This window comes from Magnolia sinica, chromosome 14, assembly GCF_029962835.1.
Source record: "Magnolia sinica isolate HGM2019 chromosome 14, MsV1, whole genome shotgun sequence".
Classification (NCBI taxonomy): domain Eukaryota; kingdom Viridiplantae; phylum Streptophyta; class Magnoliopsida; order Magnoliales; family Magnoliaceae; genus Magnolia; species Magnolia sinica.
In genome coordinates this window covers 35,203,358-35,227,164 of record NC_080586.1, presented here as the reverse complement: position 1 = coordinate 35,227,164, position 23,807 = coordinate 35,203,358, and the positions used below count along the sequence as shown (strand labels likewise).

The 23,807-nt window shown below is 38.5% G+C and overlaps 2 protein-coding genes across 2 annotated transcripts; both read right to left on the bottom strand.

Annotated features, from left to right (window-relative positions):
* Positions 1 to 14,373: 14,373 nt before the first annotated feature.
* LOC131224940 (protein SHORT ROOT IN SALT MEDIUM 1-like) lies at positions 14,374 to 16,325 on the bottom strand. Its single transcript, XM_058220378.1, has 4 exons — positions 16,263 to 16,325; positions 16,090 to 16,176; positions 15,069 to 15,386; positions 14,374 to 14,644 (listed from the first exon to the last, which is right to left on the bottom strand). The coding sequence occupies exons 1-4, from the start codon at positions 16,323 to 16,325 to the stop codon at positions 14,408 to 14,410; spliced, it is 705 nt and encodes a 234-aa protein (XP_058076361.1). The 3' UTR covers positions 14,374 to 14,407.
* Positions 16,322 to 16,723, bottom strand: LOC131224939 (uncharacterized). The gene has a single exon (XM_058220377.1). It carries the CDS (start codon positions 16,721 to 16,723, stop codon positions 16,322 to 16,324), a length of 402 nt encoding a protein of 133 aa, XP_058076360.1.
* Between the last annotated feature and the right edge of the window lie 7,084 nt (positions 16,724 to 23,807).

The window sequence follows — 23,807 nt, the reverse complement described above, 5'->3', positions numbered from 1 at the left end:
CTGAAATCCTCTTCTAGTAGCAACTGTGTTATATGGATTGTAGTTTTCATGGATTGTTGTTTTAATGCTATACTGGTCATGATTTTCATGTTATATTGGTTGTTGTTTGTAATTTTACATGGCAGTATACACGAATAATGTTATGAAATTATCCGGATCATGATTGTCAGCCGATACTGGTTGTGGTTTGAATGGCAGAAGGGTCATGAAGATGACATTGGTTGTGGTTGTCTACTTATTTCGTGTGGTGTGACCGGCCTATATAGGTCGTGGTTGATGTGTTATATTGGTCGTGCTTGTCATGTTATGTGGGCCGGGTTTGTTACCCTACATGTGTCGTCACTGTCTGCTGATTTCATGTGGTGTGTTACACCTTATATGTTGGTCACACCACAGGAAAATCTGCAGACAACCAAGGAAATATAACATAACAACCATGACCCACATAACATGACAACAACGACCATATAGCACTAGAAAATGACCCATATAACGTAACAAATATGACCCATATAAATGGGTCGTGGTTCTGGTCTTATATGCGTCGTGGTTGCCATTCCTCTTTCCTCCGATCCACAATCCAGCGTTGTATGACAACCACGATCCAACTGGATAAAACCACAATCCAACCTGGATAAAACCATTATCAAAACCTTGTCTTATTGCAACACCTAACCAAGTGGTTTTTAAGTTAGAACTTTTTTGAAAATCAGAAAATCTCTAAGTTTTCTTGCTTTGTTGATTTTATTGATACACATCTCGATATGATCGACCTTCTCTGTCGATATCCTCGATGCTTAAAATGATATCATCGAAAAGAGGATAAAAAGTCTAGCAACTGCATATATCTCCGGACTGATTTATCGATGTATCGATCCACATATCGATATCATCGATATTTGAATCTCGAGTCCATCGAAGGTGACTCAATAATATCGACAGACAGATTTCTAGTGCCCCTGTTTTTCCTTAAGAATATCATATATGCATCGATATATCGAAGCCTCCTCGATACTATCAAAATTCAAATCTCGATAATATCAGAAGCTCTTGATGAGATCGATCTAGGGCGCCAAGTTCTTCCAGCAAAATATTTCAGGGTGGTTTATCTATGATCGGGAGTCTCTCGATAGAATCGATATTCAAATATCGATGATATCGGTACCAGGTCAATTGCATCGAACAAGGACATAAACTGTCCAGCAAGCTTAATGAGAAATCCACTGGATTTATTGATGCCTCGACTCTGATATCGATATCATCGACATTCAAATTCTGATGATCTCGATGGTCCCTCGATCATTCTTGAAAACCTGAAATATTTCATGTCAAGTCTCTCTCACTTTTAAGTGTCGATGAATCGAGCCTCTCATCGATGAAATCGAAGTTCGAAATCCGATGACATCGGCAAGTGTTTCGATTCCATCGACCAATTGGTTAAAGGTTTCAAAAGCATATGACATTGAGTTTGTTTCATCGAGCGGACCATCGATGCTATCGAGAGTATACGCTCGATGATATCGAACTCGCTCGATGATATCGAACTCTTTCATAAATGTGACCGTTTTATATCCGTTGGAACCTTTCGCCTATTTAAAGAGAGCTTGTCTATTGCTGCTGGCAGAGAAAGAAGAGAGTACTTTTGTGTGTTTCAAGCCTTAAATCATTTACCTAAAGCTCCTTCTCTCAAGGGAGTTCATCCTCTAATCCACCCTTATCATTGATATTTAATAGAGTGGATTGGGGAATGAACTTCCACATTCAAGGATCCTCCAGCAACTATCTTAATGGCAAATCATTGAGCTGGGATGTCTTGAATGCATAATCGAAATCACTCTATCTTCCTTATAGGAAAACATTTTATAGAGTAGGATTACGTTCTAACCTTGACCCAACCCGAAGCCTCGTATTTGTACATCATCTGTGTTGCGAATCAAGGAAGTTGAAGACTCTTCATCAACAAGGAGGAGATCTTCGTCAACGTGTTGAATGGGACTCATCCACTTATTTGTAAGTTATTAGAGTCCAGAGGACACTTGTGATCATTCCTTTTTAGGATTGGGTCTTAGGTGTTTCTCACCCCTTCAAGCCCTCGTAGGAGGCCTCCGGCGGGAGTGTACGTGGTGGGTGTATTGTGTGGACCCTTGCTCTGTGGAGAGCATAAACATCTGGTTGAAGGTTAACCTGTCTAAAACCTTAGGTTAGAGGTGAACCGAGTGAAACTCAAGGTCTTGTGGAAGATCCTTGGCCAGTGTGCCTAAAAGTAGGTGCGTTGTATTGATCCTTGCTCGTGAGAGCATAAACAGTCGATCTTAGTGTAGGTTGTAAAGGTTGAAGGTGAACCTGATTTAAAACCTTAAGTTTGAGGTGAACCGCTATGAAACCTCCTTAGTGAAATCCGGTACACTCAAGGGTTGAGCGCGGTTACCGGGAGTGGAGTAGACAAGTAGTCGAACCACTATCAGAATGACTATGTTTGAGATTGCTATTCTTTTGTTTGTGTGACTTGCGTTAATATTTTCATATCTGAATATCTGTGATCACACCTCACACACTTATAGAGTTATATCCATCATAAAATAGTTTGAATATTGTTTACTTCTTAAATAGTTTGTGATTGGATTCTCTACCGGCTTGAAAGCCAATAGAGTTACTTTTGAGTAATCCCAATGTGTGTCTGTTATTAGGATTAGTGTAATAGTGCTTTAAATAAACCATAAAACTTTAAAAAGTCCTATTGACATTTCCCTACTTCAACTAAAGTGGTCTTCACCGCTATTTCAATTGGTATCAGAGCGGGTCTCTCTTTAAGGGCTTCACCACCTAGAGAGTGATCTTGACTGAAGTTGGGAATATGGCCAAAGGAGAGGGCTCATCGGTCACTAGACCTCCAGTATTTGATGGCTCAAATTATGCATACTAGAAGGCTAGGATGCACTACTTCTTGAGATCTTTGGATCACTATGTTTGGGATATAGTTGAAAGTGGATATGTGTCACCAACTGAACAAATTGTACTTGACAGTGGCACAATTATCTCAAAACCTAAACCCAAAGAAAAGTGGACGAAATTTGATAAAGAAAAACAGGCTGCTGAAGCTAAAGCTATGAACACCATCTACTATGCCATGTCTCAGGATATATTTAATCAAACAAGTATGTGTGGAACATCCAAAGAAGCATGGGATCTATTGGAAACAACCCATGAAGGCACAAGCATTGTGAAGAGATCTAAACTTCAACTCCTGACTTCACAGTTCGAAAGTCTCATAATGAAAGAGCATGAGACCTTTATAGACTTTTTCACAAAGTTAAATATCATTTACAACTCCATGAGTGAATTGGGAGAAAAAGTTTCGGTATCTAAAATCTGTAGGAAAATACTGAAATCACTACCAGAATGGTTTAATCCCAAAGTAACAACCATTGAAGAGTGTAGGAATATTGATGAAATGAAAGTAGAAGAACTGGTAGGTTCCCTACAAACTTTTGAACTACACTTCAAACAAATCCCTGAATCCAAAACAAATGTCCTAAAAACCTCAAAGAGAACAACAAATGAGGACAGTGGAAGTGAAAAAAATGATGAAGATGAGGAAGTGGCGTTGCTGGCACAAAGATTCAGGAAATTCTTTCAGAAGAATCGTGGTTGTCTTACCAAAGGAAGAAAGATGGACAACAGACCTTCTACAGGCAAATTTGGTAAAAAGTCCAAAGAACCACAATGTTATGCCTATTAGCAGTATGGACATGTCTACTGAATGCCCAAACAGAAAAACTAAGGGCAAAGCAATGGCTGCCACATAGAATGATACAAAAGAGTCAAACTCAGAATCTAGTAACTCAGAGAGTGATAGAGACCAAAAATCTTTGAAAATTCTTATGGTCTCCACTACTCCAATCATTCCTAGTGATTCTGAAATCGAAAAAGAACAGCAAGCCACTGAATCATTTTCATCAGATAATGAGGAAATGGAAAAAGAAGAAGAAGAAGATCAAGACAAATTACAAGATGCTTATAATCAGCTTTATATTCATAGTATCAAAGTGATTAAAAGACTTGGAATATTTGAGAACAAAAAGGAATTGCCACAAAAAGATTTGGATAAAACTCGAGAAATTAATACTCATCTAATCAATGATCTAGAGCAATATCACTCAGATAATGATAGACTTGAGAGAATTAATTCCTTCCTTAAAACCGAGTCCGAAAAACTAAACAAACAGGTTGAGCAATTAAAAGACAAAAATATACTCCTTCAAAATGAAAATCATACACTCCTGTTTAACCTAGAAGAATCTAGAAAAATTGTCAAGCTAAACTGTAAATTTTCACAAAGTGGTAAGAAGTTAGAAAAACTGTTAGGTATGGGAAAATCTAGAAATAACAAAAATGGCTTAGGGAATGAGAAAGTTAGAGCAAAAACTGGGAATGGAACACAAATACTTAGAAAATCTGATGCCTCCAGTAGCAACATAGAAACTAATCAAATAGTTGAATCAAATAAGAAAACTAAGTCTACTATAAGTAAGAATCCTGTCACAAAATGGGTAATTAAAGCAAAGAAAAATTGTCTTGCTACTCACTCAAATCATTTAACAGGCAATGACACTAAGTGGCACCTAGACAGTGGTTGCTCAAGACATGTCACAGGTGACAAGTCCCTTCTTTCAAACTACAAGAATCTTTATAATGGGATGGTCACCTATGGAGATGGAACCACTGCTAAAGTAATTGGACAGGGAATCATAAAAGGGATTGTTTTACTTGAAAATGAGAATGCTTTCTGCATAAAAGGGTTGGCACATAATCTCCTAAGCATATCTCAAATCTGTGATAATGAGCACGTGGTCAAATTCAACAAACAAGAATGCGATATCCTAAACCAATCAAGAAAATCGGTAATGAAGGGTCATCGCACAAACAACCACTGCTACATTATCAAGGGCAAAGAAAGGACTGATGCCTAGAAGTACTGAACATAGAAAAATAAGTCCAGGTCATGCATCTAGATCTAGATATTTGCTGAAATGATGCAATTTTTGCTAAGCTCAAAATGATATATCTGAGGTTCCTCACTATTCAAATGTTTATAACTTTTGATGTGTGCATTGATTATACTAAATTTTTCAGTGTATACTGTTGATACATAGATGTACTAAGAGTATATATGAAAGATTGTCTAAATGCTGAAATTTGAAAACATTCACCTTTGAGACATCTATCGATAAATCGAGTGACTGGTTCGATTGTATCGACCAAAAATCGATACCATTGACGATCTCTTGAGAAGCTAAATCGTCGGGACGGTTGAACTTCCTTCTGATCTTCATTGAGAATATCAATAAGGTACCCCGATGTCATCGAAAAGATTCTCGATGATATCGACAGTAACTGAAAAATTAAAGATGGAAAAAGAGACTCACTGGTTGATCTTGAAATGGGATTACATTTCTCAGAACAGATTTCCTTTCAAACAAAAACGTCTAAAAATCTGGTTCTCCCACAACAATCCTCAATGAAAAGCAAGAAAGGAAAGAATGAAGCAACTGGCTCATCTCCACTTTTCAAGTTGAATTTTGTGGCAGAACGGTCAGTTCAGAGGAAGAGCATTACACCTTTTGGGATCATCAATCTCTTAGAACTGATCGGACGGGGGAATATTATGATTCTTGGTGGAGGATTTCAGCATAATCTGGTGCATCGTTTTTTGAGTCTAATCTACAATGTTGAGAATAATCCTCCAATTGTTTCAATCGCTGTCACAAATCGGATCGAGCACATCACTCCTAGACTGATAAGCTAACTGATTGGAGTAAAGGTCACTAGAATACCTGTATCAGAACGAAATATGAATTGTCTTGGTGTATGGGGTGAGGTTACTCGAGCACTGTGTGATGGTGCTACTATACCGAGAAATGCAAAGAATATCCTTCATGTTAAATATCTCAACCCCACATACAAACTCTTCACAACATTTTCAGCACAAATGCCTCTCCCTGTGAAGTCTCTGGCAACATGCTTTCTCCATACATGCTAAATGTTTTGTATGATGTTCATCTCGGTATTCACATCTGCCTACCCACTCTTATTCTACAACAAATGATTCGGGTATCTTCAGATGAATCCATCACTATCCTTCCATTCCAGTGTCTTGTGACCAAGCTATCACGACAATTTGGGCTGCCCTCTACTAACAATCTCCCACACCCGCGTATTTGATTTAATCAAGAAGACATCTGCAATATAGTTACCAATATGCCTCGTGGTGGAATCAATTCAAGCTCAGACAAAGACTATTCTGTTCATAGCCCCTGTCTCTGAGGAAAATATTCAGGCTGTCATTAATCGAGCCACTATACAAGATCTGCTTGATAGACAATCCTATATGATGAAACAGTTGGATGAGTATGAAGTTCGTCTACTGGAGATCAAAACCATGCTGGCAACCCTACAACATGATACACAACAAATTCTGAATCTCCTGCCAGCACTATAGAGGTTGTTGATTGTTTATAACATCACAAACCAGGATTCTCACTGAAACGCTGAGGGTATTAATATCTTTTTGAATGCTCTTCGCTCATGCATAGGTGTGTCCAAAGCATCACAAACTAGGATTCTAACTGAAACGCTGAGGGTATTAATATCTTTTTGAATGCTCTTCACTCATGCATAGGTGTGTCCAAAGCATCACAAACTAGGATTCTCACTGAAACGCTGAGGGTATTAATATCTTTTTGAATGCTCTTCACTCATGCATAGGTGTGATGCATTACCATACCTCTGAGGAAGAAAGACTTAGTCTTTTGATGGTTTTCTGTTCTACTACTGCCAACCTTGAGCAGTGTATATTTTTTTGATACTGATGAATATGGCTGAATATAATTCTATTTTTACTGTCATTCTGATATATGTGATCCCCTGGTTTATCTAGTATCTAATATGGAATGCATGTGATTATTTTTTAAATGACTATTTTATCTGCTATATCACTGCTCAATTCTGTCTGATATGCATACATACTTGCTGCAAATGATGTCTGATTAAACTGATTCGATCATCTTACATCTATCTATTATATGCATATTCCTTTGAATGTTGATTCTCCCAAATAAATCAAACTTCAGTCAATATCAACTGTCATATCTTTGTCAATGACTAACAAAAAGGGGGAGAACAGTTCAAACACCCCGAATGAAAAATTGTATATCTGCTTGAATGGTGTTGCAGGTGCTAGGGGGAGCAGCTGCACCTAAGCAAGGGAGAGTTTTACAGTTAGGGGAAGTAGATACTAGGCTGTGTACATGGTTTCATTAGAAATTGTAAAATTGTATAAAAAGCATGTACACACAATTTAGGATGTGTTTGTCTAGATATTGTTCTAGGGTGTTTTGGTATTTGTCATGTAATTGACAAAGGGGGAGATTGAAAGTGCCCTGGTTTGTCAATTAGCGTGCGTGTTGGGTCAGTCAGACTACAGAACCTCATAGGAAGATCAATTCAAACGTTTGCCTCAACCGGATGTGTGCAAGCTTGCCATAGGTAAATCTAAAGCCTCACATCTCATATCCCAAAACACTAGGTTAATAAAACCCTTAAAACAAGTTAGAACATTATAGGATTTTTAAGTAGGAAAACTTTTTTGAAAATCAGAAAATCTCTAAGTTTTCTTGCTTTGTCGATTTTATCGATACACATCTCGATATGATCGACCTTCTCTGTCGATGTCCTCGATGCCTAAAACGATATCATCGAAAAGAGGACAAAAATTCTAGCAACCGCATATATCTTTCGACTGATTTATCGATGTATCGATCCACATATCGATATCATCGATATTTGAATCTCGAGTCCATCGAAGGTGACTCGATAATATCGACAGACAGATTTCCAGTGCCCCTGTTTTTCTTTAAGAATATCATATATGCATCGATATATCGAAGCCTCCTCGATACTATCGAAATTCAAATCTCGATAATATCGGAAGGGTCTCGATGAGATCGGTCTAGGGCGCCAAGTTCTTCCAGCAAAATATTTCGGGGTGGTTTATCTATGATCGGGGGTCTCTCGATAGAATCAATATTCAAATATCGATGATATCGACACCAGGTCGATTGCATTGAACAAGGACATAAACTGTCCAGCAAGTTTAATGAGAAATCCGCTGAATTTATCGATGCCTCGACTCTGATATCGATATCATCGACATTCAAATTTTGATGATCTCGATGGTCCCTCGATCATTCCTGAAAACCTGAAATATTTCATGTCAAGTCTCTCTCACTTTTAAGTGTTGATGAATCGAACCTCTCATCGATGAAATCGGAGTTCGAAATCCGATGACATCGACAAGTGTTTCGATTCCATCGACCAGTTGGCTAAAGGTTTCAAAAGCGTATGAAATTGAGTTTGTGTCATCGAGCGGACCATCGATGCTATCGAGAGTATACGCTCGATGATATCGAACCCGCTCGATGATATCAAACTCTATCATAAATGTGACCGTTTTATATCCGTTGGAACCTTTTACATATTTAAAGAGAGCTTGTCTATTACTGCTGGCAGAGAAAGAAGAGAGTGCTTTTGTGTGTTTCAAGTCTTAGATCATTTACCTAAAGCTCCTTCTCTCAAGGGAGTTCATCCTCCAATCCACCCTCATCATTGATATTCAATAAAGTGGATTGGGAAATGAACTTCCACATTCAAGGATCCTCCAGTAACTATCTTAATGGCAAATCATTGAGCTAAGATGCCTTGAATGCATAATTGAAATCACTCTATCTTCCTTATAGGAAAATATTTTATAGAGTAGGATTACGTTCTAACCTTGACCTAACTCGAAGCCTCGTATTGGTACATCATCTGTGTTGCGAATCAAGGAAGTCGAAGACTCTTCATCAACAAGGAGGAGATCTTCGTTAACGTGTTGAATGAGACTCATCCACTTATTTGTAAGTTATTAAAGTCCAGAGGACACTTGTGATCATTCCTTTTTAGGATTGGGTCTTAGGTGTTTCTCACCCCTTCAAGCCCTCATAGAAGGCCTCCGGCGGAAGTGTACGTGGTGGGTGCATTGTGTGGACCCTTGCTCTGTGGAGAGCATAAACATCTGGTTGAAGGTTAACCTGTCTAAAACCTTAGGTTAGAGGTGAACCGAGTGAAACTCAAGGTCTTGTGGAAGATCCTTGGCCAGTGTGCCTAAACGTAGGTGCGTTGTATTGATCCTTGCTCGTGAGAGCATAAACAGTCAACCTCAGTGTAGGTTGTAAAGGTTGAAGGTGAACCTGATTTAAAACCTTAGGTCTGAGGTGAACCGCTGTGAAACCTCCTTAGTGAAATCCGGTACACTCAAGGGTTGAGCGCGGTTACCGAGAGTGGAGTAGACAAGTAGTCGAACCACTATCAGAATGACTGTGTTTGAGATTGCTATTCTTTTGTTTGTGTGACTTGCGTTAATATTTTCATATTTTCATATCTGTGATCACACCTCACACACTTACATAGTTATATCCATCATAAACTAGTTTGAATATTGTTTACTTCTTAAATAGTTTGTGATTGGATCCTCTACGGGGCTTGAAAGCTATTAAAGTTACTTTTGAGTAATCCTAATATGTGTCTGTTATTAGGATTACTGTAATAGGACTTTAAATAAACCATAAAACTTTAAAAAGTCCTATTCACCCCCCTCTAGGACACATTGACATATCCCTACTTCAACTAAAGCGGTCTTCACTACTATTTCATGTACTAATAAGCTAACCCAAAAAAATAGTATCAATCCTATCAGACTCAAATGCTTTGGACATCACCTTCCTGTTTAAATACATGTTCCATCTTTTTAGGGTTTCATTTTTATTTTTATTCTTCACTAGACATAATTGTGATTTAAGTGGGAAATCACTGCTTTATCATGAGGGAATCTGCTGTGAGAAGTATGAGCCCACCAAAATCCCTACCCAATTAGGCCCTATATATTTGACTTGTTCTTCACTTGGTAGTTCCCGGCACATCGCCACTATGGACCTCCATCAGTTGATGAATTTTTCTACAGTCTCTCGAGGCCTCTGTTGAACTAGCGTCAGATCTGTCAATGATACCTCTCTCTCTCTCTCTCTCTCTCTCTCTCTCTCTCTCTCTCTCTCTCTCTGTAGAGAAGAATTTGGTGATGAAGATGTCTTGCATTTGCTCTCAGGTCTTAATCGACCCTATGGTAGCGTCAAGTACCATCAAAAGGCTTGTCTTGTTATTGTGGACTTGAACAATCAGAGGCAGTATTGGGGAACCGTGGCGAAGTTTCCCATCATTGTGATGAAATGCGTCAGGTGTCTTAATCGACCCTACGCTAGCGTGAAGTACCATCAAAAGGCTTGTCTTGTTATTGTGGACTTGAACAGTATTGGGGAACCGTGGCGAAGTTTCCCATCATTGTGATGAAATGCGTCAGGTGCTCTTCAGATGACCCGCGACCATCAAACTTTGCAAAGTCGAGGCACTTGAAGTTAGCCGGAAAGGGCACTTCATCCTCTTCAGCAGAATACGGTACACGATAAGTGTATTTCCCCCTTCTTTCCTTTTCTCTTTCGAGCCGTAATGCATGGGACATTGTTACATTCGTTTCAAACAGGGGACGTACCTAATTATTACGCTTTTACACTACAGAGACATGTAATTACGTCAAAACAAACAGGGCCAAATATCATTCACCTCCAATAGAAGGATAGTCAAATCCATACTCAAGGATGAGACTACCCCAATCCTTTTTTCTCCTTTTACTTAGATATAGATTCGAAAGGTAAGAGGTTTCACTTCCCAAAACCCGTCACGAGTTTAGGTGAACGGCTTTGGTCGTGGGTTACTCCCTACAGTTCGATTCCTTCCCTGTGGATTACCTGTCATGAGTTTGAACGAACGACTTTGGTCATTTGTTTCCTCCCCATAGACACGAGTTTGATTCCCCTCCTGACTTTGGTTGTGAGTTTGCTTCCCATAAACACGAGTTTGATTCGTCTCCTTGTGGATTACCCATCACGAGCTTAGGCGAACGACTTTGGTCTTGGGTTTGCTTCCCACCGACATGAGTTCAATTCCCCTCCCCATCGATTACCCGTCACGACTAGTTCAATTCCCCTCCCCGTGGATTACCTGTCATGACTAGTTCGATTCCCGTCCCTGTGGATTACCCGTCATGAGTTTGGGTGAACAACTTTGGTAGCTGTAAATCTATATGCAACATCCTTATCAATTTATTCATTCTGTTTGGGCTTATCCAATGAGTGGATTGGAAAATTTAATATGCTGAAACTGACAAAACCTCTGACATAATGTTTTTGGTGGGCTACCCTCCTAATCATTCTTTGTGCTATGCGCCACTTGAGTTGCCATTTGGATTGATTATTTACTCCATGAGTCCTATAGAATACTATCGCCTAATGAGAGAGAGAGAGAGAGAGAGAGAGAGAGAGAGAGAGAGAGAGAGAGAGAGAGAGAGAGAGAGAGTGTGTGTGTGTGTGTGTGTGTGTGTGTAAACATCAACTCTGACAAGAAGGTCTAGGTTGGTTTGAGTTGAAGGTTCTAAACGTGCATGGGATAAAAACACATTGACTAACTTTGCAGGGATAGTTAATGCTAATTAATGGTATACTGAACAAATTAATTTTGTTAATTTCAAGCAATATTATGCTTATGAAGCTCCTGTGCTATATGGCTATGTATATTGGTTTACTTGCAGGTGCTCTCCTTTTAATAACTTATTTCTTTTAAAAGAATTTACCCTAAATAGGGTATCAATAGGTCGAGTCCTAGTGTACCATTACCCCAGGCCTACTGAGGTTCGCATTGTTCTGGGTTTGGGCCTCTTTCATGTAGGACCTGAACCCAGGTACAATCGGGATTAGAATGATGCGTGAGCTGAACATGGCATGCACTCATGCTATATTACATTAGTTAGTTGTCATCGTATTTGTATTAATCAGGCCCTTGATGCAGTCTTGCTTTTACTATTTAGCTTATTGATGTTTCCAAATAACTGTAAACATCTTATCTTGCGTATGCTGATTATGGCATTGTTGGTTCCTGTAACTATGCCAGTCAAATTCTATTTTGTTCTTCTGTTTTTCAGCAAATAAGATACAGTTTTTAGGATCATACTTATGGCACTGTAGTTCCTGTAATTGTCTCTCAAATTCTATTTTGATCTTTTGTTTTTAAGCCGAAAGTACAGTTTTCAGAATCATAACTGGTTTCTCTCAACAGTTCTAGTTCCTATAAAATACACAATTTGTTTTATCTTTGCATGGTCTGGTCATAAGCACTCATACATCTACAATTGAAGTTTAAGGAGTACACTGCTTGGCCCGAATTACCGTCGTTTTCATTATACCAGCATTCCATACAGGCAAGTCCATTTCTCACTTATATACCAATACAATTAGTCTGGTTGCTTGAACCATGGATGAATGTTGTTGCACGAAGAGTTCCAACGTGCTGATTTTTTAGCGCTTGATGGATCAGCAGCATTTCATCTCGGCTACTGACAGGTTGAGTAGCGTGACTCGCTACTGAATTGACGTCACCAAGTTCCGTCGCCCCCACCATGATGTATGCTTTGTATCCACACCGTTCATCCATTTGGAGAGATCATATTAGGGCAATATTCAAAGAATGAGTCAGATCCAAAGCTTGAATGGACCCCACCACAGAAAACAGTGGGAAGAGTGACACCCACCATTAAAAACTTCTAGAGGACACTTTTGGATGAACGGTGTGGATACAACACACACATCATGGTAGGGCCCACATACATCATGGTGGGGCCCACAGAACTCGGTGAAGTCACCTCAGTAGGAGTCTCGCTAATCAACCTGTCAGTAGCCAATCCACTACTTTCTAGCTAAGGAGCTCTTGCGCTTGGATGCTAGATGGGGCCCACCGTGATGGATTTTAGAAATAAATTCCGTCTCTCTGCTTGGGCGTATCATTTAGACTTTTAGTACAAGATATCAAAAATCGGGTGGATTCAAAATTCACCATTGAAATAATCTTGGGCTATAAGTTGATGTTTATATACCATGCAAATGTTCCAACGGTGGTCACTAAATCTGCACTGTTTCCTCTCGTGCGCCTTGTTTTGAATCCACTTGATTTTTTTGTATCTTGCCTAAAATGGTTAGGCAGTGAATTTATCACAAAAATCACAATGGACCCACTTAGCATCCAGTAACTTGAAAGTTTTTAAGTAAATTCGTGCCAAAAAATGGTTAGAAGTGTGGACTGACACAGATTAGGCTTTTAAGTAAATCCGTGCCAAAATTCACAGAGTAAGACATCGATTTCTCAATAAGATCAATTCTGTTGATTGAATGATAGACTCCCCTGAAAAAGCATTGGCGCGTGTAAACGAGGTGCTCTACCTAACTGAGCTATAGCCCTTGTCATAGACATCTTATGATTAGTTAGATGAACAGGGTTCATAGGAAAAATACCAATAATAAAGAGCCTCTAGTCAATAGAGACTGAGGAGATTGCCTCTAGTCAATAGAGACTGAGGAGATTGACTTGAGAACGAACTTGAATTGAGGAGCTCCATTGCAGAGTTCAGGTCTAGCCATTAATGAAGAAGCCATGGGAATGACGGAACCTGCGATTGCAGAAGATTCTACTGAAGAACCTCCCTTCTTTTTTTTAAAAAACTATGAATCCCTGTTGGTTAGGTTTAAGTGTCATGTGTTATATCCACACCAACCAAAGAGGTTATTTTAGAGCATGACCCAAGGAATGATTTCGACCAGGCAAATATTTTTCTATTTTTACTTCATCCCTGCAGAAATGACCAAGGATGGCGTATAAACATCACGGTGGGTAAGGGAGATTTCAACTTAGATATTTCCCTAGTTACTTTTTTCCTATCATGTGGCTCACTTAGTTTTGGATCTGGCTCATTCTTGGCCATGTCTTAGCATGATCTCAAATAAACGAATGGACAGGATCGAATTTTCACAAAATTTCATAGCGTGCCTCACCTAGCTTCCTGAGGTTCCTGAGGTTGGAAGCATGTGGGGGTGGTAAGCGAATTGTGTGGCAATGACTTACATGGTATTTTGGGGCCACACTATGATGTACGTGTTACATCCCTGTGGGAGAGGAACTTCCCCAAGTTGTGAATAATCAACCTCAGATCTTCAACCTGCCAAGTAAGTGAGCTTATGACAACTGCAGTTATATAACATGCTTATGATAAACTGACGAGTGACAAAAGGAACCATTCAATGGTGTTTATCTTGATGTAGCCCACCCGGTTCCTGTCGAAGAATCTAAATGCATGTTCCAAGTTTAAAAAGCCCATCTCAGAATTGCGGAAATGTTTTTTGAGCTTGATGTTCGACTAGATAAGTAGAGATGCGGTTCAGTTACACACCCGTAATAGTTCTTTATCAACAACCGACTCCTTTGCGGCAGCATCAGACTTCTCTGACTCAGCCACTTGATCATTGCTCTTTTCCCTGACAAGTTTGTCATTTGTCTCAGCTGTTTTATCTTCACTCTTTACTTCATCTGTGGGTTCCTCCATTTTGTTTATACCATCAGTTGTCTCCTTGTCATGCTTACCTTGCAGATCAGCTACCTCTTCATCATTTCCTGCCTGAAAATGGGAAGTATCACTAGCGGGAATGCAGAACCCAAGCATGCTTTGCAAGTGTTTGTCTCAACCAAAACACGGACGTCACTGATTCTCACACCAGGGCTAAAAGAACAAACGTTGGATGCAGCAAAGCCAAAAAATAAATAAACCAACCAATCAAACACTTGAAGAATTCCTCAGTACACAAAACCAAGACCCTAGGCAAGTTCAGGTAACTAGTTTTATTAAAACAAATAAAAATTCGACCATATACATGAAATCATTAATTTAAAAGAAAGAAAGAAAGATGCCAAACCTGCTATTTGATCCAAATTCACTAAAAGTAAAGAGATGAAGAAAACAAAGGCAAGGAATCAACAAGCATGAAAGATGGAATTATGGAAACACAGAAATATTAAATACCAACCGAGGAAAAGAATCTTGCCTCATGAGGATCCAATAGCACAGTATCATCCGTTACCTGATATTCACCATCATCTTCCTCTGGATCCTCTTCATCAGTATTGTCCTCCATATTTGATTCATCGAGACCAGCTGCAGAAGCCTCCTTCTTAGGCATTGTATTTTCATTTTCTGGATTGGAAGCATCCTGCATTTCAGGTTTAGCAGATTCATTTTCTACAGGAGGTTCATCAGTAAACTTTGATCGCTTCTGTGTCTCTTTGTCACTCTCTTTGGCAGGGGCTTCTTCACGCTGCCTCTTCCGTTGATTTCTTTCTCTTACGAATTTTATACGCAGTTTCTACATATAAAGGAAGCATCTTGATTGAATGAGATCAGAAGAGTGGGTCAAGGTAAGACTTAAATAATAAACAAACAAATTTTCTGTTCAGAACCTACCTCAAGAAATGCTAGACGACGACAACCCATTTGGTACTGGAGCATTTCAAACGTTGACTCAGCGAACAATGAAAGCTGCAAAAGGTACAGTGGAATCACAAACAAGAAAAACAACTTAACAAAAGCCATCAGAGATAACCAGCGATGTCAGCTCGGCTGCAACTTGGATTTAAGACAAGTTTGTGAAGGGATTTAAATTCCTTCTAAATATGCGTTGACAAAACCTACACAAGGTATTTTCTTCTTTGGCAGTTACCCATAAAGGCATCTTTTAAAATGCAATAATATTTTCTTCTTTCTTTTAGCATTTAAATGGGATTTAAAATGCATTGAAACCTTTAGATACCACCTGTATGACATTGCAGACTTATTCACAAAATGTTACCGCACTTGGGTCTGCTTGGTATGAAGAAACCACAGAGATCAACCAAATAGATATATATATATATATATATATATATATATATATATATAAAAGAATGGCCTCAAAAACCTTGTCGATAGCAAGTAGGTCAGGTCAATCAGCAATGCCATCTGCATTTCGAAATTAGGTGAACAGTAGACAATTGGGTAAATACACAGAAAAGAAAAAGAAAAAAGCAAACCTCAAATGTTGATTCCTCAATATCCTTGTCATTATAATCCAGGAGCGCATCCAATGAGAGTGAAATCAGCGAAGCTGCAGGATACAACTGTACAGTGAGATAATCATCATAAAAGTTTGGCTAGCATAATGACATACTGAAAGATGATAATATATCCAAGTTTCTCAACTTACTTTAGATCCCTTGCTACATTTTGTTTGTAAAAACAAACCAGGGTGTTGTGGGAGGTTCTTCATGCTTCCCCTTTTCCTTCATCACTCGATTTTCTTTTAGGTCCATCCTTCCCATTCTTGGTTTGTTTCTCTTTTTCATCCTTCGCTCTTTCCCTTTTGCCCTCATGACTATCCTTCTTCGGATCTTTATGCTTTGCAACCCCAGCCTCCATTTTATTCCCAGCAACATCTTTGTCAACCTTGAGATCCTTATCATCTACTCTTGCCTCTTCCTTTTTATCCTCCCTGTCATCCTTGATTTCTTTTTCAATAGCACCATCATCTTGCTTCTCGGCAGTTGTTTTAGACTCCTTTTTCTGGGTTAAATTCTTTCCGGATTTGTTGGCTTCAACTACCTGCTCATCAGCAACTCCAACTCGTTCATTCATATTTTTTGCTTCACTTACTTTCTGTAATACCATACTTGCATCTCCCTTTTCATCCTTCTTGCTATCTGCACTCGTGCCCTTCTCTTCAATCGCAGGAGCCTTTTTCTTAGGCACCTTTTAAATTATTTTCTTCTTTCCAGTAGTTTTAGCCGCAGTTTCTTGCTCAACTGAAGTTCCGTCTGGTTCTTTCTTACCCTTCATTTTATGTTCTTGACACTCAACTTCTTTCTCACTTTGTGATTCACCAGTGTTTGTATCTGCATCTTTCTTCTGACCAGTCTTTCCTATAGGAACCTTCTTTACAGTTTTCTTGCTTGCAGATTTTTTAGCGCTTGATGGATCAGCAGAAGTTTCATCTTGTTGCCCTGTGGTTACCTTCTTTACAGTTTTCTTGCTACATTTTGTTCCGCTTGATTAGAACTGCTTGATGTGGTAATCTTTGTGCAACAACCCACCTCTACAATTGAGATATTAGCAGGATTAATGGCCTTTACAAAAAAAGTTCAACCCAAACATTACATTTTATTTCCCTAACAACCACAACATGCGAAGAACTCCTACTTTGAAAACATCTCCTATAAAAAAGCAATCTCCACAAAGCTTTCCCCACTTTTCCCACCCCTCCTACATGCCAAGACCATAGAAGGTCCACAAAAGAATTCAACCTCACCTAAGCTTGTATGGAGAGCATTCAGAAAGTAGTTCCACACCTTTCAAGCAAACATGCAGTGAATGAAGAGGTGATCAATGACTTCGCATCTCCCACACACATTATACATATGTTAGGAAGCATAAGGGATATTGTTTGAAAATTATTGATTGTCAGCTTTCCTCCCACAAGTCAAGAGAACGCCACCACCCTTGGTGGAGCTCTGTATGACCATACGAAAAAGAAATGGGAGACCAATGTACTAAACTATGTATAAAACATTTGATTGGATTGTTGAACATGAGCCTTAGCATATCAATTAATTTGGATCACCAAAAGCAAGCAGTGTTCGAGTTGTCGGTATCGCTACAAGTTTTGCTGGCCGGAGATAAAGATATAATATCGTTATCGCCAATAATATCGCCGATAATCGGAAATGCAGGGAAAAAGGGGGAAACATGGAGAAAATGGTGGAATTTTTCAGTGAAACTTCAGGACATGCCTAAGTACACATATTTACATATCCAGAAATGAAAAAATTGCAAAAAGAATGCATTAAATAATAGGTTTCCATTTAATGGGGGCCAAAAGGCATGCGTTGTCGTAATAAATCACTCAAATAGTAACCAAAATGAGTTTATATAATACAAATGCAAGCTTACAGATTTTTATTTGCCTCATTCTTTGGTTCATACCCTAAAATGATATCTAAAAATGGATGCATGGTGTGGATATAACACATACATCATAGTGGGGCCCACAGAACTTGGTGATGTCACTTCAGTAGCCGACTCGCTACTCAACATGGCAGTATCTAATTTGCGTCCGTGTACACCGGCGATTCCGTGCCGAAAACGGATGGGCTACTCCCCTGCCACCAGCCCGGTGGGTGGGGGTCGGTGCTCCGAATGACTTACGCATTTGAAAAGGTTGGCCCATCCTACAAATGGTTTGGTTACTAAAAATGGGACCATTCCTATAAATAATACGCATAACTAGAAACGAGTTGAGTGATTAATAGTTTATGTCACAGCAAAGGGACCCAACCATAAGAACGGTTTCTATCAGTAAAGACAGAACAAGAGATATTAATGGTTTTGATAATTGAAAATGGGCCCATTATGCATGACTTATGCACCCACCAATTGTCTCAAATGGGTGAAAATACAATTAAAGAGCTACTACTAATGGTTGTATCGCACTGACTATTTGGATCACTAACATGGGCCTTGGCATATTCATGGTTTGGATTGTTGAAAATGAGCTCATTGATATGTCAAGATTCCCCATAATGAACTTTTGTGCTTGTGTAACCCAACAAAGAGTATAAAACACTACTTTGGCTTGGTAAACAGAAGCCTAAGTTTTCCATTTGGTTTTCATCCATTCAGATGATGGGGTTTAGATCACTTAAAACAGCCAAGCATAAGAACAGTGATCCCTTGATTAGGCACACACACATCAAAGGTTTGTGTCACTGAAAAGGAGCCTGATCATACGAACAATTTGAATCACTAACAATTTTGGTGCATGCAACACCCAGTAATTGAATTGTCAAGGACAAGACTAACTATATGGATGGTTTGGATCACAGAGAAAAAAAAAAGAAGCAATCATATGAATAGTTTATATCATTAAAAACAAGTCCAATCATTTGAACGGCTTGTAGCACTAAATAACAGTATGGATCTTTGTGAACCAACTCAATCAAATGAAAGATGCGGATCAACTTAGCATATCAATTACCATCAATCACTGAAAACAGACTCAATCATATGATGAGTCTGGATCACTAAAAGTTGCTCAAATCATATTAAGCATTTTGATCAACCAATATGAGCCCAATCACATGAAAAGTTTAGATCCACTAAAATGGCCCAAGCATGTCATAGGTTTGGATCACTAGAGAGAGGCCAAATCATATGAACAGTTTAAATAATTGTAAACAGATCCAACCATATTAATGGTTTGTTCGAATTGAACAATTATGCAAATAGTTTTAATCTCTGAATGGGTCCATGTTATAAAGGTTTGGATCATGGAAAACATGCCCAATCATGTAAAAGATTTGGAATACAAAATAAGGATTGTATTGTAAGACCACTGAGGATCACAAAAAATCAGCTCAATCTTATCAATAGTTCGGATCATTGAATATGATACCTAAAAATGAATGGATTGGATCCCAAAAAACAGGCCTAACGCAATTGACCTAGGCAACGAATGTCTCAAACAAGAAAAGATCCCAAGTCTAAACTTAGTGGCTAACAAATTGACAGTTAAGAAGGCAAATACCTCAACAGTCTGCATTCAATGGCAAAAGGTCAAAATATTCTATGACTAAATTCCTCCGCCCCTAACATTTTTTAGTGGATGTTGCATCCAACAAGCATTGTAAAACATCAATAGGTTTGATTGTTGGACAGAGATCTTGGCATCTAACAAGCAATGAAAAGCATCCTCATTTCAGCACTTGACCAAAATACCTATATGTTTGTACCTAAGCTACAAGAACAGAGTTTTAAATCAAAAGTGAATCTACAGTAAGGCTTTAGAAGTGATGAGACAATTTTTCGTGGATGTCACATCCAACGGGCATTGTAAAACATCAACTGGTTTGATTGTTGGACAGAGATCTTGGCATCCAACAAGCATTGAAAAGCATCCTCATTTCAACACCTGACCGGAATACCTATATGTTTGTACCTAAGTTACAAGAACATAGTTTTAAATCAAAAGTCAATCTACAATGAGGCTTTAGAAGTCATGAGACATTTTTTTTAGTTTAAAAATAGGTTACCAGCATCCTTATAGGAACAATGGATTGGTACATCATTTGAAAAAGTGGGTTTAGAGATCCAAAAGTTCCATGATAACTATCACATAAATGAACAAGTGGAATCAAATAGTGATCACAATTCTGGATGCAGTCTGGGTGTAACTCTCAAATGTGATATAACTTATAATTATAAGACATTCAACTTTCGAATTTGTCACAAACATGAATATGATCCTAAGTGTGCAGAAATCGGCACACTTAGTTCTTATAGTCTAACTATGTCAAAGAATGGAGAAAGAACACCGATGTATAACTTCCAGCAGAGTCGGCGAATCATATTGATGGAAGCAACACCTCAAATTAAGACAATCGAATAAACACACTGTGCTTGTAGAAATATCCCCTGCAAATACCCATGAACTAACTATAAATCCGAAGCAGCTAGATCACCAACACTGGATTATATCGTAAATTTCAATAGATTCACAGCAGTTTCTGTAGAGCTTTTCATCAAATTAATTGTGATGAATTTGGATCGTTGTAAAAAGAAACCTGATTGTTTGAATTGTGTAAAGAACTAAAGAGGGTCCTACAAAATTAACGATGTGGATCACTGAGAACCAACCTCAAATATTATGAATAGATGGATCAACTTAACATATCCATTGGGATAGGTCGTGGAAAGAGGGTTCAATCATAGGATGATTTTAAATATGATGCATTTGGATCGCAGAATGGGCCGAATAATATAAGAAGTTCAAATCCACTGAAATGGACCAAGCACGACAAAGGTTTTGATCCATTGAAGTGGCCCAAGCATGTCAAAGGTTTGGATCAACTTTAGGGCACGGATCAACTTAACGTATCCATTGCCATGGATCATGAAAAGCAACTTAAAACATATAATGAGTTTGGACCATGACAAGCAGCCTCAATCGTATGACGAGTTTGGATCGCCGAATGAGCCGAATCATATGAACAATATGGATCTAATGAATGGCCCAAGCATGTCAATATTTTTTATCCATCAAAATGGCCCATTTCAAAGGTTTGGATCACTAGAAATGGGATAAATCATATGAATTTGGATCGTTGTAAAAAGAAACCAAATTGTTTGAATTGTGTATAGAATTGAGGAGGGTCCTACAAAATTAACAGTGTGGATCACTGAGAACCAACCTCAAATATTATGAATAGATAGATGAACTTAACATATCCATTCGGATGGGGCACGGAAAGAGGATTCAATCATATAATGAGTTTAGATCAATAATAGCAGCACGAATCATAAGATGCATTTGGATCGTTGAATGGACCGAATCATATAACAAGTTCAAATCAGCTGAAATGGCCCAAGCATGTCAGAGGTTTGGATCACTAGAAATGGGACAAATCATATGAACAATTTGGATCATTTGTATAGCTGAAAAGGTTCCTAAAAAATTTAGGGCATGGATCAACTTAGCATATCCATTGCCATGGATCATGAAACATAGCTTCAATGATCTGGTGAGTTTAGATCATTAAAAGCACCATCAATTGTATAATGAGTTTGGATCGCCGAATGAGCCAAATCATATCAACAATTCGGATCCACTAAATGGCCTAAGCATGTCAATATTTTTTATCCATCTAATAGCAGCACGAATCATAAGATGAATTTGGATCGTTGAATGGGCCGAAACATATAAGAAATTCAAATCAACTGAAATGGCCAAGCATGTCAAAGGTTTGGATCACTACAAATGGGCCAAATCATATGAACATTTTGGATCGTTTGTAAAGCTTAAGAGGGCCCTACAAAATTTAGCGCATAGATCAACTTAGCATATCCATTGCCATGGATCATGAAAAGCAGCTTCAGTCATCTAGTGAGTTTGGATCATTAAAAGCAACATCAATTGTATAATGTGTTTGGATCGCCAAATGAGCCAAATCATATCAACAATTTCGATCCACTGAATTGTACAAGCATGTCAATGTTTTTTATCCATTGAAATGGCTCATTCCAAAGGTTTGGATCACTAGAAATGGGTCAAATCATATGAATTTGGATTGTTGTAAAAAGAAACCTAATTGTTTGAATTGTGTATAGAACTGAAGAGGGACCTACAAAATTAATAATGTAGATCACTGAGAACCAACCTCAAATATTATGAATAGATGGATCAACTTAACATATCCATTAGGATGGTTCATGGAAAGAGGCTTCAATCATATGATGAGTTTAGATCATTAATAGTAGCACGAAACATAAGATGCATTTGGATCACTGAATGGGCCGAATCGTCAAAGGTTTGGATCACTAGAAATGGGCCATTTATCCATCGAAATGGCCCATGTCAAAGGTTTCGATCGCTAGAAATGGGCTAAATCATATGAATTTGGATCATTGTAAAAAGAAATCTGATTGGTTGAATTGTATAGAATTAAAGAGGGTCCTACAAAATTAACGATGTGGATCACTAAGAACCAACTTCAAATATTACGAATAGATGGATCAACTTAACATATCCATTGGTGTCTTTATTAATTAATCGCAATGGGATCAGCCCCCCTCCCCTTTTTGTCCGTCTCCATGTCGAACTCATGTACATGCATGAATTGACACAATGTAATGACCCAAAGACGGCCACAATGCTTGCTCGATTTTGTCAGGCATGTAGTGACTGGAATAAGAAGAAGAAGATGCAAAAGATTTTTATAACTACAATGAAGAGAGTAAAGAAGCTAACATGGTGTCGACTTGAAAGAGGGAGAACAGTCTCAACTGCTGACTTCCTTAAATGTGGGTGGACAACTGCAGCTTTGGCAACAAAACCACCCATGGAATAGCCGACCAAAGTTGCACTTCAGGCAAGTTTCCAACACTTCAGCACCTTCCATGGATCGAGCATCACATGCCTCTTGATATTGATCCAAAATCTTCATGCAAGCAGGATCAGACAACATACAGTATGCATCAGAAGTGCAGAGAAAGAGAAACAAAATACATGAGTGGAAGAAAATCTGCAACATTTACACGAGTAGATATTGATGTGGAGTGCATGCCTCCAATAACATAAGAGTCTAATACTTATAGGCAAAATGTGCTCCAAACATATTGCAAGTAAATTTCTTGTTTTCTTGTCCATGTTTAATAATATATATAATGCCATTACATTCCTCATGTAGCGTATTCATATGATAATCCAAACCGTTCTTACATCATGGATAGGCAAAATGTGCTCCAAACATATTGCAAGTAAATTTCTTGTTTTCTTGTCCATGTTTAATAATATATATAATGCCATTACATTCCTCATGTAGCGTATTCATATGATAATCCAAACCGTTCTTACATCGTGGACAATCATGAACTGGTCATGGGCCCAGATTTTAGGTGATTGGACAATCCTAGTTATTAAAAATGATCTGCATATCATCATATACCTCACATATGGGGTAAACAAGGAGAAATTTTCCATCCACCCAAGCATGGACTAGATCTCCTTCCAGTATAGGTGCATGTTCGTGATATAGTAGTGGCAGTTTCTGACAGTTTCCTAGATTCACAGCAGAGCTTGCATATATCATAACAGTCCACGTTAGCCAGGATACCACCAGCCAGTGCAAATACTGCAAGAGCTGTGCTAAGAAGGAAGACTTCTCTCTAAGAAAATTCAGCAAAAACACAAGGTTATCTTCAG